The sequence below is a fragment of the Chironomus tepperi genome, unplaced genomic scaffold (genome assembly GCF_022539635.2).
Source record: "Chironomus tepperi strain 1889 unplaced genomic scaffold, CSIRO-AGI_Ctep_v1 contig_223, whole genome shotgun sequence".
In the NCBI taxonomy this organism is placed as follows: Eukaryota; Metazoa; Arthropoda; class Insecta; order Diptera; family Chironomidae; genus Chironomus; species Chironomus tepperi.
Window position 1 is genome coordinate 989,441 of NW_027226345.1, and position 18,466 is coordinate 1,007,906.

Below are 18,466 nucleotides of genomic sequence, written 5' to 3' on the forward strand. Positions count from 1 at the left end.
TGAGCTCAGGGAAATTATAAATATGCATGAATATTAAACAAGATAGATCAAGCACCTAATAATCATAAAATTTGCACAATAAAGTAAGTTTTGCTTTGCAAAAATATAAACTTAAGTGCTATAAACACGTGCCGTGTCTATTTGTACAATATTTACAATTAATAAAAAGTTAAATTAAATTCAGGTAAATTATAAGAAAAACTATAAAAATTATGTGTGTCACTCTACTAAACTAGATGCAAAAAATAATATTAATTAAACTAAAGAAAAACCACACAAAAAAACTTTTTGAATTTTCTATAAAATTCACCTGAATATTGGAGATCTTGATGATGCTGAACGATATGATGTCAGCAGTTTCTCACCTCTTTTCTTTTCTTTTTCTGTTTCGACTTGTATTATCACATCATCACTTGGCCTTATCGTATTCTTTATCGTTCTTACAAAATATCTCGGTAGTAATGCCATTACAGGTGTCAACAATAAAATAAAATAGTAAATTGGATTTGACATTGTATCTTGAATTGTTCCCGCAGTATTTGGCAGATCCATACACGTCCGACAGATTGTATTGTATACAAATGCAAAGATGTAAAACGATAACAAACTTAATGCAATAGCACCCACGTGAATTATTGTCTGTAAATTAAAAAAGTCATGCTTAATTAAGTTCACTAAATAATAGTTTAATTAATATGTCTTACCCATGTCCTCACTTCAAGTGCAAAGTGACAAAGCATTGTTATTAGACACGATGAAACAATTGTTGCTCCAAATTCCCATATTCCAATCGTTGAATCCTCAAATGCTTTAACAACAATGAAAAATATCACCAAACTCTGCCATAGAGAGTCGAGCATCACAAGCCAAAATTGATTTCTATAACCTTTTCCTAGTCGTCCCTGTGAGGAAGGCAAGAAAATTAAGACAGAATAAATTAAATCCAGTAGGATTAAAATAAATCCAGCAAGATTAAAAAATTGTGACTTACATAACGATATAATCTGGGATTCTTTATAAGAATATCCTCATGTAGTCTCTTTTCGAAAGCTCCTATGGCTAATGGTGGCGCGGCCGTAAACATAAAGTTGTAAATCATAACATACGTTTGTTCCATCATCACAGCACCAGAGAAGCCACTGTACAGTTGGAACCAGAAGAGAACAAATACAAAAGTCTAGAAATGAATAATAAGAAGCCATAATTAATGAATTTTGTTATCAGATCCAGGAAATTGCATTACTTACCGCATTTTTGTAGAAAAAATAAATGATTAATTTAGCAAGTCGATCATAATTAAGATGTCCATGAATAAGTAAAAGTTTTTCTAAAAATTTGAATTTTGGCGTCGCAAAATCGGATGCCATAACTGCTTGCATTCCTTCTTGTCCACAAATTCCTACTCCAACATCTGCCATTTGAAGCATGCTCACCTAGATTCATTAATTAGATACAATTTGTTAATTAATTTAAGGAAATGATTTACAATTAAATATCTTACATCATTAGCGCCATCTCCAATCGCTAATGTTGACATTTTTAATTCCTCTTTGACTACTTTCACGAGAAAAGCTTTCTGCAGAGGCGTCGAACGACAACAAAGTACACTCGAGCAATATCGAGTCAGTTCAAGGAAAGGTGTCGTTAAATTTGATTTTAAGTCAAGTATAAACGTGAGCGTCTTTCCATCAACAACTAAAGCTCGATTTCTTAAATATTTGGTATCACTTCCCGCTTCGACAAGCTGCTTCTCAATCTCATCCATATAAAATTTTATTGCACTCTCGGCAGCGGACTTTGATCGAGCCGTAAGCTTCAATATTTCCATTTGCGAATGGAAAAGTTTGGCAGAGTATGCGATATTTATGGCTGTTTCCGTTTTATCTCCTGTAAAAAGAGTTTTTATGTTGTATTTCATTTTAGCGCATTTTTCTCAAAATAACGGTCATAAAATATTTAAAAAGTATTATCTACCGAAAATATTTTCAAATATTTTTTGACAGTTAATTTTTAAAAGTCATTTTTACCTGTTAACACCCAAACTACAATTCCGGCAGATAACAACCCAGCAATAGTTTCTGGGACATCTTCTTGAAGACGGTCTTCAATGCCTGTTGATCCTATTAGCGTTAAATTCCTTTCCAATAATCCAAACGATTCTCTTATCTTTTTCTCACGACCTTCCGATGTCATTTCACATTCTTGATGCTCTGAATACCATTCGCTAAATTCTACTGGATTTAAGTTCCGTTTTGCTATCAGCAAGACTCTTAAACCTTGTCGTGCATATAAATCTAACTGATGCTGTGTCTTTTCTCTCAATCGATATTCCTCACTATCAACTGCACATTGTGCTAATGCAGGCAATATTGAACTATCAGCTCCTTTTGTATAAAGCATGACGTCATGTCCACCAATCTTTCGCACAACGATTGACATACATTTACGAATTGAATCGAATGGCAAAATTTTAAGAATTTCATACTCGACAATTCCCTCGTTTGGCTCATTAATAAGGACGGTATTTGGATTACGATTTTCGAGCACAAAACCATACGCGAATGCAGAATTAACAAGTGCAAGCTCATCAGGTGATTCAGCTTCATATTGATTAGTGGTAACAATTTTTTGGTGTTTATTCGTTGACATTTGCAATAATTTGTGTTTGCTGCTTATGTGAAATTTCTTTATTGACTTGCCCGTACTTACGAGCATTTGTGGGACAATTGGCAGTTTTGAGACTTGATTGATTATTGTTTTTTTCACACGACCCGTTGGTGTGATACTCTTTATTCTCATTGGCGGTGAATCGGATTCGGGTGATGATTCAGCGGAGCTACTAATTGGCGAAAGAGAAGGAACATGATGCATTTTAAGAGAATTTGGCGGCTGTAATTTATTACTAGAATTATTAGGCGTCAATGAGGAAGAAACAGAATGAGATTCTGATAATCTTAGGTAATGGTCATTCATTAGTGGATCTGATGGTTTCACTAACGTAACACTTTGGTCATCACCATTTTCAACAAGTCCGCTTGCATTCATATTATCTCGATGTGGCGATTCCGATACAACGACCGTATTGCACAATGCTAAAACAGTGAAGAATTCTTTACATCGTTGTGCATGCAACGATGGACGTCCATTTGTATCACAATGTGTTAAATCTATTTGTAGGTTTGTATTAGGAACTACTGGCGGCAATGGTGCATGCGGCGAACTTATTTTCTCATCTTCACTTTGTGGATGATTATAGTCAACACCAGCAATTGTACATCGACGAAATGCCATACGATTCTCTGTCAATGTTCCTGTTTTATCACTAAATATATATTGAATTTGACCAAGATTCTCGGTTATATTCATTGCACGACATTCTGTCTTCTTACTCGTATGTGGATCATAAAGTTCAGGCGAATTGTGAATTGTTAAAACTTGAATGACTTTACACATCTCTATCGTTACATACAGTGCCAGTGGTATTAAAATCTGCAGGTGAAACAAGTGTAAGAGAAGACAAAATTTAATACAAATTGGAAGAGAAAGTCAGCGACTGCAACCCGGAATCAAAATATAAAAAGTGCTCTTTTTACCTGTAAAATGATGACAAGTCGAAGAAAAGTAAAAAAGCTCTCATTCTCTGGATTAATTATATCTTCAGGTGCCAAAAACGGTATTGAGCCTTTGAATTTAGAGAGCCATAAGTAGCATCCAATTGCTCCAACTGCACACAATAAAATTAAAATGATGACACACCAAACTACATCTATATTCATCTTTTGTTCCAAATATGAACGTTTATATCTAGGTCCGCTATTATTCAGCATTGCTTTTGTTTCATGTCCAGCGTACACAACAACACCTTCGATAAATCTTTTAAAAAGAAATGTAAAGAATTAAAAAATTATTTATAATTTAAAATAAAGCTATGAATAAATTGAAATCGGTTTCCTTGGCTAGGAAGGTGATAAAATTGATACATACGTTGTATTCTGTATGGGAGAGAAATAAGGAAATTTATTAATTCGGTTATTATTTCAATTTTAAATGACATTTAAATCTGTTTGATGTAATCGATTTAATATTTTGTGTAACGGCCATATTATTTTCAAATTTTTAAGATACCGTTTTGAAAAATTTCAAATATTAATTATACGTTATATTTTAATATTTATCAAATGCACTTCCATTAATTACGAGTTGACTCGTAATATGACGTTTTGCAAATAAAAATAATTTTATTAAGCTTTAATTCTATATCATGAAATCCGAGACAGTTAATTAAGCACTAACTGATTGTGACATTTTCCCATTTGACTAATGATTTTAAAAGCACAACAGACATTGGATATGCCTAATAATTAGAGTCATAAGAGAAGTAAACATCAAACGATTTAAAATGTGAATGAACTTATAAAGTAAATTTCTCGTACCTTTAATCTGCTTTCACGTAGTAATAAATTATCAGATGAAATAGGAACTCGTTCACCACTTGGATGAATCATTGCACCATGAAAACGATAAATTTTCGTTGTAGGCGCATCAATTTCAAGTTTACTAATAAATTTACTTGCTGTGAAATTTGATTGCCTTTCATCGAATCCCCTAACTACCTGTCGTCGCTTTAAATTTGTTTCACCGTCAAGATCACACGTCTCAATATAACAAATACTTTGGGGTTCTGATGACTTTAACAGAAGTATGTCGGCGGGTATTGTTTCATTATTTGATAGATGTACAAGATCGCCCACGCGTAAGTCCTGCCATCGTATTTTCACGTACCGATCTGTCTCACTGTGGATAAAAAATAAAAAAATTCATTAAAGATTCGTCGTCATTAATATAAATTGAGCTTTAAATCAATAAATGTATTTTTTAATGGAAATTGTAATTAATTGGAATTTATTCGAACTTGGAATTCATTTCATAGTCATTTAATTTATTGAGAATTACAATTTTGTGATACACATTTTCAATAGAATTTCATTTGATAAAAAAGAAAGAAATGAATGAAAAAGTAAGCTTTAATTAAATTCTTAATAAGCTCTACTTTCTGTGTAGGTGAAAGCTTCTTTATGCTCAGAAAAGTTTATGTAAAATGAGGTATTTTAACCACAATTTTCAAGCATTTCTTAGTAATGCAAATGATTCTTATTACATTTTTGGTTTATAATTTGTTGGTATTGCAGTACCAAAGGAACCGAAAATAGAATTAAATTTTTGGAAAGATATCATAAATAGCTTGAGTACTTTTGAGTACTGAACTACCTTGATCTAGGAAAAATATTTTTGATTGTCTCCCTACTCAAATATTATGATTATCAAATATAAACGGTTTTGAAGAATTTAAAAGTTAACGGTTTTCAAAAATTTGAAATGTGAAGGTTTTCAAAAATTTAAAACGAAATTTTACAATTTCAAAGGTTTTCAAAAATTTTATGTTGAAGGATTTTTAGAAATTTCATATTTCTCGGTTTTCAAAAATTTTAAATTAAATTTTGCAATTCAAACGATTTTCAAAAATTCAAAACTTAATTGTTTTCAAATTTTACAATTGAAACAATTTTCAAAATTTAACGGTTTTCAAAAATTCAAAATTACGCGATTTTCAAAAATTCAAAATTTAATCAATTTTCAAACTTTCATTTGCTTCGAAAAATGAGCTACAAAGCTGAAAGCCAAAGAATTCCCAAGCATGCTAACATTTTCAACAGCGTAGATCTCCACAGAAATGTCTGAAATTTTCTAGAAATATTTTATTCTTATGACTTTAAAGAAAAGTTTTTCTAAATAAATTAGATTCAACCGCCTTCATAGAATCACAAATGTTGTTTGTATCCCACGGCAGGCTTAGATATTTTCGAAAACAGATTTTTTCATGATAAAAAAAGCAAAAAAACTTCTCCATTATTGTCTAAAGCTTTTCATCAAATTTTACTGTGGGATTTTGACTCTAAATTTAGACACTCAAAAAATGATAGAAAGCTTGATATCAATACACGCATTCATAAAGTTCAAAAAACCACTTCATTGCCATGGATTTTGAAATATTCATAAGGAAATTGAAAATGACATTCTATACATAACACATTCCCCATTTATTATAATCCCTTTTGAAAATTGATTTAAGGAAGTTCTCTTCTTGCTTGCCTATAAATGGAAATATACTTCAATAAGATTTACATTTTTTTTTCTCAATCAAATCAAGACATTTGCAAGATAAAATTTATGTCTCCCACATTTATCTCGTCTTAATACTATCATGTGAATGAAATAAGATTAATCGAGATATCTGTGGCTTTCAGTCATCCATAAAGGTTGCGAATCTACCTAAAGTTCAATATTTCCCTTAGACTCATTAATTCCACAGTGTCATTTACCTCTATTAAATGAATTTATGAGGTTACGTTTATTTTATTGTGTTTATATTATCGTCATGGGTATTTAATAATAAAAATGGCAAAATAAGAGCATGCACAATTTATTAATAATTTAGACAAGTGTGCCTAATCGATTTAAGTGATATTAAACGTTTTAATCATAGTTATGAGCCGGTGAATTTGACAATTTTATTGATTATAGCTGGTATTTAAATCCAGGAAAGTGAAATTTGAATTGAAAATTTTTGCATCTTTTTTGTTATTGAATGCACTTTGGATGCGAAATTTTTTGCACCTTTTTTAATTGAATGCAATTTAGTTTCGAAACTTTTGCATCTTTTTTTATTGAACGCACTTTTGACCCGAAATGTTTGCATCTTTTTTATTGTACGCACTTTTGACGCAAATTTTTGCATCTTTTTTTACTGAACGTACTTTTGACGCGAAATTTTTGAATTTTTAATATTTATTGAACATATTTGAAATGCGAAAATTGTCTACAATACTATAACTGATACCAGAGCTCAAAGTCAACTCGTATCTTGGAATTCTAGAAAATTCGACTCAACTCCATACAAAATCCGAACTCTGACTGACACAAGGATAATTTCATCAGAGTTCTTCCACCTTAAAAACAATGAATGAACATTTTAGGCATTTCCTGGTCTTTAAATGAATCATTCCTACATAACACAACCTTAATATTAAATGATGCATTATGTCTTATGTCCCCATAAAAATAAATACAATGATATAACCACACTACGAAGGTGATGTAAATAAATCTTTACACAAATCCTGCTTAATATTATTATTTTTTGCATTCATAATAAATTTATTTTGTCTTTTTATGACATCATGTGAAGCACTTCAAAATCGCTTCTGATTTTTCTCAGTAAATATCCAACGCATTCCTTAAATTTGGCGTAATTTTTGGCTATTTATAAAAATTGTTGAAAAATATTCAAAAGAGCCTTTTTATTATTGATCTGTTTCATTTGTCACTGTCTATTGTGCAAAATATATGAATATGGTAGAGAAATGACCGTCAACTGTAGCTTTCACATCTTACCATAGCAAAATAAAATGAGGTCATAAAGTAAATTTACACACTTATAATAAACACATGTGTCAACAATGTCACAGTAACAAACAGAACCGGTATTTCACATCCAAGTACATACTTTTATTCATTCATCCATAAGTGGACGTAATAAGAAGAGATTGAGGGTGGATTGAGAGAAAAATTTCGAGTAGGCGATAAGAAAAACGACAAAATAGTTATCATGCGACAATCTTGACACTTCGTATCCAGTTAATCCTTTTTACGTGCTGCACTATAAATACATCTAAAGAAGCAATAGAAATAAATCAATGATGAATTCAACAAGTTTTTTTTCTTCGACAAAACGTCGTCAACAGTAAAACAAGACGTTGTACATAATTATCCAAGCGTGTGCTTGTTGATTCTCTCCGTCCTTAATCCAATTCACTTTATTTTTTGCGAAAATTTCTAAATTTAGGTAGGCAGCAACCAAAAACTTTTCTTTCAACAACAAAGATTGATTTAGGGATTATGGTTAAGTGATGTGTGTCGATAAAATTTGAGCTGTTAGTTAGAATTGACCTGAGACTGATTTCTTCGATGGTATTACGGTACGGTACAGAGACATCACTGGTACCGTACAATGGTACACCTGGTATGGCAAAATATACTTGTCATGTACCAATAGTGAACTAATGATAGGGATTGATCGCACCATTGGTATGGGGCAGGACACTCTGCCATACCAGGTGTACCATTGTACTGTATCTGTGGTGTAACTACTGTTGCTGCGTACTGTGTCGTATCAATTCCAATCGCGATGAATTCCAATTAATTGGACACCATTGGCATGAAACAGATATACGATTTTACCATTCCAGGTGCATCATACCCGATCGGCACATATTGAAATGTTGCCACCACGGCGACGAGTCGAACGTATACTTAAAGCCAAGTGGCTGCCACTTGGCAAATTCGGTTGTTTTCAACATTTCAATTTGTGCCGATCGGGATAGTACCGTACCAGTGGAGTAGTTATGCCGTACCGTACTCTGCAGTACTGCATTGTGCCACCACCGAAGAAATCGATCCAAAGAGAGGATTTTCCGAAATGATGAGTCAGTTGCCATTAGATCCGTTCCCTTGCTACTTCAAACACTTCAGGTACGCTCCAAATGATAGACATCATAAATAACAAACCCCAAGTCATGTCATGTCTCAAAATTCAATTTCTCATGAAATTCAACTCATGATGAATGAAAAGCCAAAAAGGAAGGAAAAAAAAGCGACAAGAAAAGTAAACGAAAAAATTATTTATTTTTGACATAATTTGGGTCGTGTTCATATTTATTCCTATTAAGTGTACAGCATGTATCGCAAATCACAGTACAAATATTCGCACAGTAAACAAGTTAGGAAGAAAACTTTCAATTTCCTTTTTTTTTTCTTTATTTTTGTTTGGGTAATAAGAAGCACTCATTGATGCTGAAATCAATCGTTATTGATGATTTGTATCTTCGTTGTGAACAACATGATGAAAAATAAGAATTGAAAATTTTTTTCTTCTTTGTTCCTTGTTTTTATGGCTATCAATTTTCTGATGCGTAAAAGCTTATTGTGATATGGATTTTTTCTTTTTGTTTTGCATGCACGAGAACCCATGAAATAATAATAATTTTGTATGATTAGGTTACACACGATAGATAATAACTCTAATTTGCGTATATATATGCTTCCATGACAGTGGAAGTGAGCAGTTGTTACTTTGATTATATATGGAAATTTTTTTAAGCCATAAAATATGTAAATGCTGACCAAATCGCTTCATTAGATCCACAATGCTTCACTCGACAATATAATCACTTCATTCGTTTAAGTTCCCATCCCTAACACGTCAAAAAGACAACGTCGCATTTACATCCGCAAAAAACTTGACATTGACTCTTCACAGTACTTAATAAATCGTTAAAAAAGTATAGCACATGTCAGCTTCTGGAGGTGAGTTTATGTTGACTTTCCTTAATTGCCTTATTCAATGTACATAATAATACTTTAAAGTACTTAAATACGTAATGATTCTCTCCTTCTACCTTAATATCTTCATGTGTACACATGAAGAACATTAAGGAATAATGTAATTTGTATTATCATAATGATATTTGATATTATAGTTTATTAAATATTTCGGCACGCTGTTAGATATGATGAATCTTTCATCTTTTTTTATTAGCGCTGGCTTAATGAGAAACCGGCTTCTTTTTGCTTCCTTAAATGTTTGTGCTAAAATGAATGGAAATTTTTTTAGTTCCACTGACTCATTCGCTCGCTAAGCATGAGAGAATGCAAATGAATCAGTGGTTGTGCAACCTTTTTTGTGACATGGTACACCTTGGTGGAAAGCCACACAGGTTGTCCAACACTGGAATAAATGATGTTGTATCTTTAAACTTAATCTGTCAATTAAATCTTAGGATTTATTTTAAATATCAGGATTTATTTTAAACCTTAACCTAAATCTCAGGAATATTTATGACCTTGCGAAACAAAAAATCAAGGAAATAAAGCCACAAAATACCAAAACTATAGCAATTTTAAATACACCGTTGTAGATCTACACACAGTGATAAATATGAATAAAATATGCTCTGTTTACGACAGCCGTTTTGGGAATTTCGCTTCGTTTTTATATTTTGTTGCTATAATTTTTGATGAAATTTTTTATATTTTCAAGGTTCAATGTCAGTATGCGTCACAGTCATTCCACTAAAGTTTATTATCAAAATTAATGGATTATTACTTTTTTTTTCCCCAGAAATTTTATTTGCGATTAATATTATTAATATTGAGTCTAAGCATTGAAAATTTCAATAGAATTACAATTAATCCGTTTGAATGGCTTTTTTTAGGGTTGTTGAGTTTGACAAAGTCATAAAACAATTGTTATTTTTTTTTTTTTTACTTTCCCTCCACATTCAATGAACTGCTAAAATATTAATAATTGATGATGTTATGACATGTTAACAGTAACAACAAATGATGATAATAGCAATTACGATAATAGCCATTCGAGTGTCGTGGAAATGTGTATTCATATAGCGATAATGATGACAAGTGAACGTTAACGCTTAAGGAAGTGTTAGAAGGTGAATAATTGGTATATTGTGACCATTTAAACTAATATGGATATACTTTTGATTAATTGACAAATTTTGGCATCGGATTACAAAATTATGTCCATGTGAAATTCCATCCAGATTAAATCATTGCAATTTTTCAATCATTTCATAGCTGTACCCAGAGTGTGGCTGATTCAAAAACCACCGTTAATTGTTTTCAAATTCAAATTTCTTTTACTTTTCTTCGTAACGTAAATTTTTATTTTAAAATAAGTTGAGTTCGAAATGTTCGACAATCTAATATCGAAAAACTCGAATTTGAGACGGCCACACCAATCACGCTGCCATTCCAATTTGAGGCTTTAAACTTAATTTTATTGTCCATTAACTTGAATTTTTATTCGCTTATTATCGGCGACCTTTATGAGAAATATGTAATAAAAGCAAGTTATTGGCAATGCACATAACCACATTGTACACACAAAAAACATGCTATAATTTATAAGGCATACAAAATAACCTATTTATTTGATGAATTTCCGTCAAAATAAATACAAAGTATGAGGGAAGGAAAACAAAAGAAGGAACATAAGCATAATAATTCTCAAATAACAAAAGAATTTTCGTACATAAGACACGTGAAATTGTAAATTATTCATGTATAAATACGCAAAAGGTAAATTTATCTTGTGTCTTTTTGTCATTCACAATTTTTATTTGCATTATATAGTTCCCGAGCAACACATGTCAACAACACGTGTTAGCTACGTCGCTAACACGCTGTGAGACCTGAAACTGTCCTGAAAGTACCGTGACGGCTGATTTTTACCCATCTTTACTGCGTCGCATAGTGTGATGAGGTTATGAGCAACTTGGGAGCAACAGTGATCCAGATGTAGATCTCAAAGTGGCTAGATACAAGAATGGTTTAGTACTTCAGTTACGATAAGAGATAAGTCTACGAATTTCAGGGGTCTGATGTTTGCCATCACACGTTTAACAATCCGCGAATCGCCCTAGAATATACAAATTTGTTTCTACTAGAACAAACGTGGCTATTCATAATGCAGTTTTTAAAAATGGCACGAAGAAAATATTAAAATGCATGGAATGAAACAATATCAAGACGTGAAATCTATTAAAAATATTTTTTACGATGTTTTTGCATACAAAGGTCTCTAACAAATTTCTCAAAATATTTCACAGGCAGTGAAATTTTACCGTCTATTAAGCATTTTATTTTGCTAAAAAATCGTCAAAATCCCCTCTGCGAAAACAAAAAAAAGTAAAATTGACGAAGCGGATTTGTTTTGAATAACGTGAAACAGTAAAACACGCATAAAGCATGACTCATATTAAATCAATGCTTGTATGGGCGCTTTCATGACAACTTTTTTTATTTTGTTTATTTTGTATTGAAAGAAAAGAATTGCCTTGCCTTTGAACGATTGTGTGAAAAAATATATTGCAGTTTATGGGAGAATTAATTATGAGAAAAAAAGCACACGACGATTAGACTTTGGGGTTGGGCTTGGTTTTTAAGTTGTTTGTGTTGCGGGGGTTTCCAAAATTTAATTCGCTGACTAGATTGCTCTGCCTAGATGTAGACTTCCTGGTCTTTGAAAAATAAATTGGCAAAACTACTCCCGAATGTTAATCGATCAAAAATCCAACTTATGGCTGGCTTGAATACTGACTTGGAATCTTTTGTTCGTTCATTTGCTGGTCGTACAGATCAATTGTGAGGCTCTATCGCTGGCTTCCACTTGCCATTTTCCAATACAAAGCCCAACATTATTGCTATCAACAGCTTCCTTTCAAGAGTTCTTTGGAACTATATTTTCCCGAAACCCCACGACGGGATTTTCTCAGTACCGATTCCGATAACGAAAGAGCATATTTGAAGCCCAATTAGGTTTAAATCCTGCTTCATTTCGGATTTGTTTTATATTTGGCATATTTCCTGATTCGGTTCAATTCCAGTAGCATAGCAGAGCCACATCGATCTAATATCGGTGATTGGATCGACTTACCGCTTTGTGCTATTCGGCACTCTGCCCAGAACCAAATCTTATATCTCCAAAAATACAAATCTACGCTCTGTGATTTCATTCCAATTCCAAATTAATTCATATCGCACGTTTTCTAGAGTAATACCATTTTATAGAGCAACAGTAAAAAAAAAGTTTCTCGTTAGTGTTATGACCTTCAATATTCTGTCTATTGGTTATTCGTACAAATCTTCTTATTATTCATTCATAACTCAATAAATTTCTTCGTATTTTGTGCATTGTCATTCAATACAAAAGTCGTTATTGATGAATTTTTTCAGATACCAATATGATATATCTTATGGGTCAAACAATTTAGACCCAATTCTATACCAATTGATTAGTTATTATTATTTTCATTAAATCAGTAGAATTGAAAAGATTTTTTTTTCTTTTCTCATTCATACCAATAAAGGCTATATTGGTACAGAATGAGATATAAGACTTGAAAACAGAATTGACCCATTAAGTCAATGTGATTTCTCTTTTCTTTTTCCTACTACATTCGCGTGGCGCTTTCAGTTTCATTTTTAATGACATTCAATTAGTTCCTGGCAATAACTATAGTTAATATTATATCTATTTACTATTACTTCTCGTATTGAGCATGTAATAAATTTTATTCTGTCATATAACATCACATGTCATATTTGAATGCTATCTATTGTAATTGTTCCTGTTCTTTTCTCATGAAAAAACATTATAGGAATAAAATTGCATGATGAGATTATAATGATGATGATGGCATGTAAAATGTAAGCTAACAATTTCAATGTCCATTACAAACTTTTATTTCAAAAAAAAGGCATTGAAATTGGCATAGGAAACGAAGCCATCGAAAATAGAATGCAGCAATATAAAAACTAGTTTAGAGGTAGACACTAGTGACCGACGGTAGTGCATTTTCGCATGCTGTGCGAAACATGATTAAAAATTAAAAGCTATGGTTAAAAACGAAAATTTTGTCATAAAACATCGAAAAAGAATGAAAAAAATTTGTGCCTTTATCAAAAAAAGCTTAAACTGGAGGAGAAGTAAGTAAGTAAGTAATAATTTTTATTTATCATAAAGGTAATATGATTTACAAATGAAATTGATGCAGTTGAATTTTTGGTACACAGTATTTTTAAGACACATTGATATGTAGAATCAAATTAACAATTTTTCAAGTCAAGGTTTCGGTAGTTCAGCGGCAGACGAGTAGATTGATAGACATACAGACAGACAGATAGACGGGTAGACAGACAGGCTAAACGCTTACAAAATCGTATTTTTCCCTTTGGAAAAATGCGCTAAAAAGTGAAAGAGATACAGAATGATATTAATTCATGGTCAGGAGCAAGCATGTACAATTTATGTGTGTTATGGTCATTGCTCAAATAAAAACGGAACCCATTTTTTATTGTCCCACTTTTATTCTCGTCTCCTCATTAGCCATGTCAATTTGACATTAAATGTCATTCGAAATTACATATTTGCAGATATATTTGTAGTCATTCAAAATGTCCATAAAGTACATATGAATGAATTCTACAGAATACAAAATTATTGGAATTTTTTTTCCATTATTATTCTTATAAAATATTAATTAGCATTGGCATGTTTACTCCCTACTAGAAAATCATCTATTATTAATATTGTTGCCCCCTTAGTCACGCGATATTGTTGCTATTGCTTGTCATTACTGTCGAAATTTAATAAAAAATTCATTTGATTTTATTCAATGAACACAATGAATTTCAGTGCGTGCCATAAAAATTGCAATCATATTACAATCTTTTAATTTAAATTGACATTAAATGTTATTGAGATTGGCATTTAGAGAAACTTGTTTGATTTTTAATGGAAAAATGAAAATTATTAAATGTTAGAATTTTCAGATTTTATGTCAGAGCATATTATGGGAAGATTTAGAAGGTTAGGAATCTATATAGTCATTGATTATTGATGCAAAGATGTAATGAATTGATTCTAATGCTTGCTAGTATTCTTGTTAATGTATGCACATTCCCGAGCAACACAATGCGGCAATTCGCATTGGTCAACATCATCCTTTAAGTGCTTTCAGGACAACTTCGCGTCTAATCGTAAGCACAGCGACGTGGAGGTGTAATCGCAAATATGTTGTGCTATTCGAGATTCTTTGTCAATCCCCAACCGTCAAAATGGCTTCGGGTAACTTCACTTCGTACCGCAAACACGGTGACTTAGTGATGTGCTAGTGAACACGTTGTGCTTTTCAGGATTCTTTGCCAATCACCAAAAAACTCACTCCACGGTTTGAATAAAGCTTAGTAGCATGATCAACAGTCTTTGATAGTAGGACTCGGTAAGAACCGCAAGCCAGCGTTTCTTGCATATTAGACATTTCATTGACACTGAACTTAATCCGAATGAAAAATTTTTTTGTTCTGGATGTACTGGATGATTTTTTACTGGAAGTTTGTCTTTGTATCGGATGAAGTAATTTTGAGTGTTAATGCCTTGATTTTTGAGATAGTTTTTGACCGTATCTTATGGTCCGTCCAAAACCGTAGGCCTGCAGCAACAATCCTCATTTAATACTAATTCAACCTAAAATCAATTTTAAGGCTTTTAGTATGTAAGCATATTGCTCTATATTCAGCCAAATGATGCTTCATCATCCCCAAACTTCTTATCGTTTTACGATACTTTCATTGCAAGACAAACTTCTTAGATTAATCAAGCATAACCCAATATTATCGCAACAAATGCTTCGCTTAATCTTTTTTTATTACAATCAAAATAAGAAGAATAAGGCACAAACAGTCTCCTTGAACCAAAAATTTTCTCGCTCTTTTTATTTTTATTACATTTTGCCACAAAATGATTTAGAAATGCTTCAAAGCATTGGATACGATTCGAAGCCAATTTTTTCTTACATTCAACAGATTCATTATTCGAGCCACGGCACTAACCTTCAAAATAAACTTTTAGATATAATATATATCTATCAACGATCAATAAAGTTTTTTCTGGCTGGTTAAGCAAAATCATTAATTTATTGTTCTATAAAAGTGATTACATTCTGCTATGCGGTTTAATTATTTTTTTTTTTCTTTTCTTTATCTGACGTATTTTTTGTTGCTCTTATAATTCATACAAATCGATATTTGATCTAATCCAGATTTTTGTTTTTAAAACATTACTCGGGAAACTGTAAAAAGGTGTGAAATATTTTCGTAAATGCTTACACAAAAGTAGCCAGTTAAGCTGTTGAGGCTGAAATTTCCGACAATGCCAGTGAAAAATTCCATAAACTCATGATGGGAATGAACAGAAAGCTAGTATAGACGTGGTCACTCGTGACCGACGGTAGCGCATTTTTCCCGCAAAGAAACTAAACATTAAAAGCCATTGAAAATATTGAAAAAATCCGCATAAACAAAGCTTAAACTGGAAGAGTAGTTAAGCGACAGACGGACGGACTGACAGACGGACGCGTCTTTTCACCTCGAGAAAATGCGCTAAAAAAATGGAATTTATGTCAGATTGAAGAGAGTCGAATGAAAGAAATCTTGTTAAGTTGAGCACTTTTGCACGACCCAGCCTTTATTTCCGTTTAGTATTCAACTCAAATTGAAAATGTAGCATATACAAATGTTGTCTTTGAATAGATGCGAAATTTATATTATTTCGCTAAAAGGAAATTTTTATATATCGATTTACTCGCGTGCTTTTCATTTTTAAAGCATTCAGGTCGGACAGTGAACGGACTCACTCAAATCCAAATGGAAAAAAAAGACTTTAACGATTTGTATATTCAGATATCAGACACATACTGGTCGGTGTAAATGATTTCAAGGTTTTGTCAGCTGATAAAAAACACGCACCGAAGGAAATACCTGGAAAGCATAACGTGTTTAGGGTACAGCTGTGTCCCCGTCCTAACAGTGAAACGCGACGTTGTCTTGAATGCTAGCTGATTTTGACCGATTTTTACGACGGCCAGCGAAAGATCCAGTTTTAGACGTCAACTGAGGGAAGCTATGGATCACGGATGATCTGTACGGCCAGCGAAGAAGTAAGCAAGTTCACTGCAAAAGCTACAGTTCGACGAATTGTCCTGCTCGGGACATATATCTTTAATTACAAATATTTTATTGCTATGTGTCAATGTCATGACGTTTTAAAGGAGAAATGAAAGAGAAATTCCATTCAAATTGGACATTTTTTGAGAGCATATGAGTGTGACTATATTTATTACTAAAATGAAAATTGTGTGCAAAAAAGTCATTTTTCATTCCATTTGACATTTTGAGTCATTTCAATAAATTCAATTTTCCACAGCAAAAGAGCTCAGGCAAATAAAATAAAATAAAAATGAAGCTATTTGGCAAATTAAGCGGTTTGTAATGGAATTTATGTCAACATGATTTCATGAATTGTTTAGTATTTTGGGCATTCAATGAGGTAAGAAAGAAAAATTGATTTAATAAATTGTTTTTAAACATATTTTTTTATGGAACAGAATACTGTGCTTGTAAAAATATTTTTTGTTTCTCTTTCGTTGGTTATTGTCGATAATTCCGAATAGGTACAAGAAAAAAAAATCATTGACCTGGATATCACTGCAGCCATTTTCAAATTAAATTGTCTCGCCATGCACTTTTCATGTCTTTTAGCTATTGAGCTTAATTTACTAGATTTTTTGAGAGTTATTTTGTTCACAGCGTGGAGATGTGAAAATGAGCACTCAAATATTTGGGTGTTTTATTTAACATTCTCAAATAGCTTTATCTGTTGCATAAATATGTTAAAAATCTGCTATATTAGCAGGTATTCATATCAGAACTAGAAGTCGACTAGAATTTTGTATCGAATCGAGCAAACTTTTCTATACAAATTTCGAACTTTGCTTCTTAAGGAGGGACAAGGTTCACAATATTGTGACGGAATACAAATTGTGACCCTTTAATTTGTTATAAAACATTATGTAATAAATGAACGACCCCCTAGCGAGTGACTAAAAATTTCAAATTGCTCCGAAAAAGGCCAAACTTTTAAGTTGCATCGAGAATTTTTCAGCATTTTCACAATCGAATTCCAAAGTTCAAAATCATAAAACAAATCAAATTGCAGATTTACTTCAATACAAATTTTCGTCATTATAGGTACGTGCAAATTGTAACCAATCTGATTTTGCATCAAATATATCCATTCCCATACAGTAACACAAATCGAGTAACTTCTTTAGCTTGAAAAAATCAGAGCAGTTTCGAATTACAAGTCGGCAGGTTTTTCTCGAAAGAACCAGAAATAAATTTCTCTTAAACATTGACAATCTGAATTAATCAGAAAAACAATTTATGATGCAAAATGTATGTTCGGTATCTGTAGTAACGAAGATGAAGCATGGAATAATTGTCAGAGCTTTAAGTCAACTCGTATTTCGTATGAAAAAGTCGACTTGACTCCATAAAAAATTCGAGTCGTCTTGAAGCTCTGACAATTTTTCAACAATACAAACTCAAATACCACGTGGATTACTTTTCTAAACTCAAAAAAACCCACAAAAAGATAAAGAAATATTAGAAGCTTTTGTTACATCCAATTGTAATATAATTAGAATGCATTGTTAAATGTAATATTAGTTGACTCATCATGTAAAACTAAAATCTCATAAATTATTCAAAATGCAGAAATAAAAAGTACAACAATAAATGAGTTCTGTTCTCAAACAAATGCGAAGCACAAAAGCTTACAGAATAATAAGCTCAAAAATACACACAAAACTGTATATAACTTTGTAGACAAAATAAAAGGTAGAGAGATTAGACATAATTTGAAAGAATTATCATCGCGAAAAAAGCAGCAACGGGAAATGACATCTATTTTAGTGGAAAAGAAAGA

The 18,466-nt window shown here is 32.1% G+C and overlaps 1 protein-coding gene across 1 annotated transcript in view; it reads right to left on the bottom strand.

Annotated features, from left to right (window-relative positions):
• Nucleotides 1–18,466, bottom strand: part of LOC139090928 (phospholipid-transporting ATPase VD) — a 47,102-nt gene that overhangs the window by 3,482 nt on the left and 25,154 nt on the right. Inside the window, exons 3-11 of the mRNA XM_070640817.1 lie at nt 4,434–4,794; nt 3,985–3,992; nt 3,594–3,873; nt 2,028–3,489; nt 1,502–1,887; nt 1,248–1,433; nt 992–1,177; nt 705–902; nt 311–639 (exon numbers count right to left, since the gene is read on the bottom strand). Coding sequence (XP_070496918.1) covers nt 311–639; nt 705–902; nt 992–1,177; nt 1,248–1,433; nt 1,502–1,887; nt 2,028–3,489; nt 3,594–3,873; nt 3,985–3,992; nt 4,434–4,794 — 3,396 coding nt within the window. The remainder of the gene's footprint in view (nt 1–310; nt 640–704; nt 903–991; nt 1,178–1,247; nt 1,434–1,501; nt 1,888–2,027; nt 3,490–3,593; nt 3,874–3,984; nt 3,993–4,433; nt 4,795–18,466) is intronic.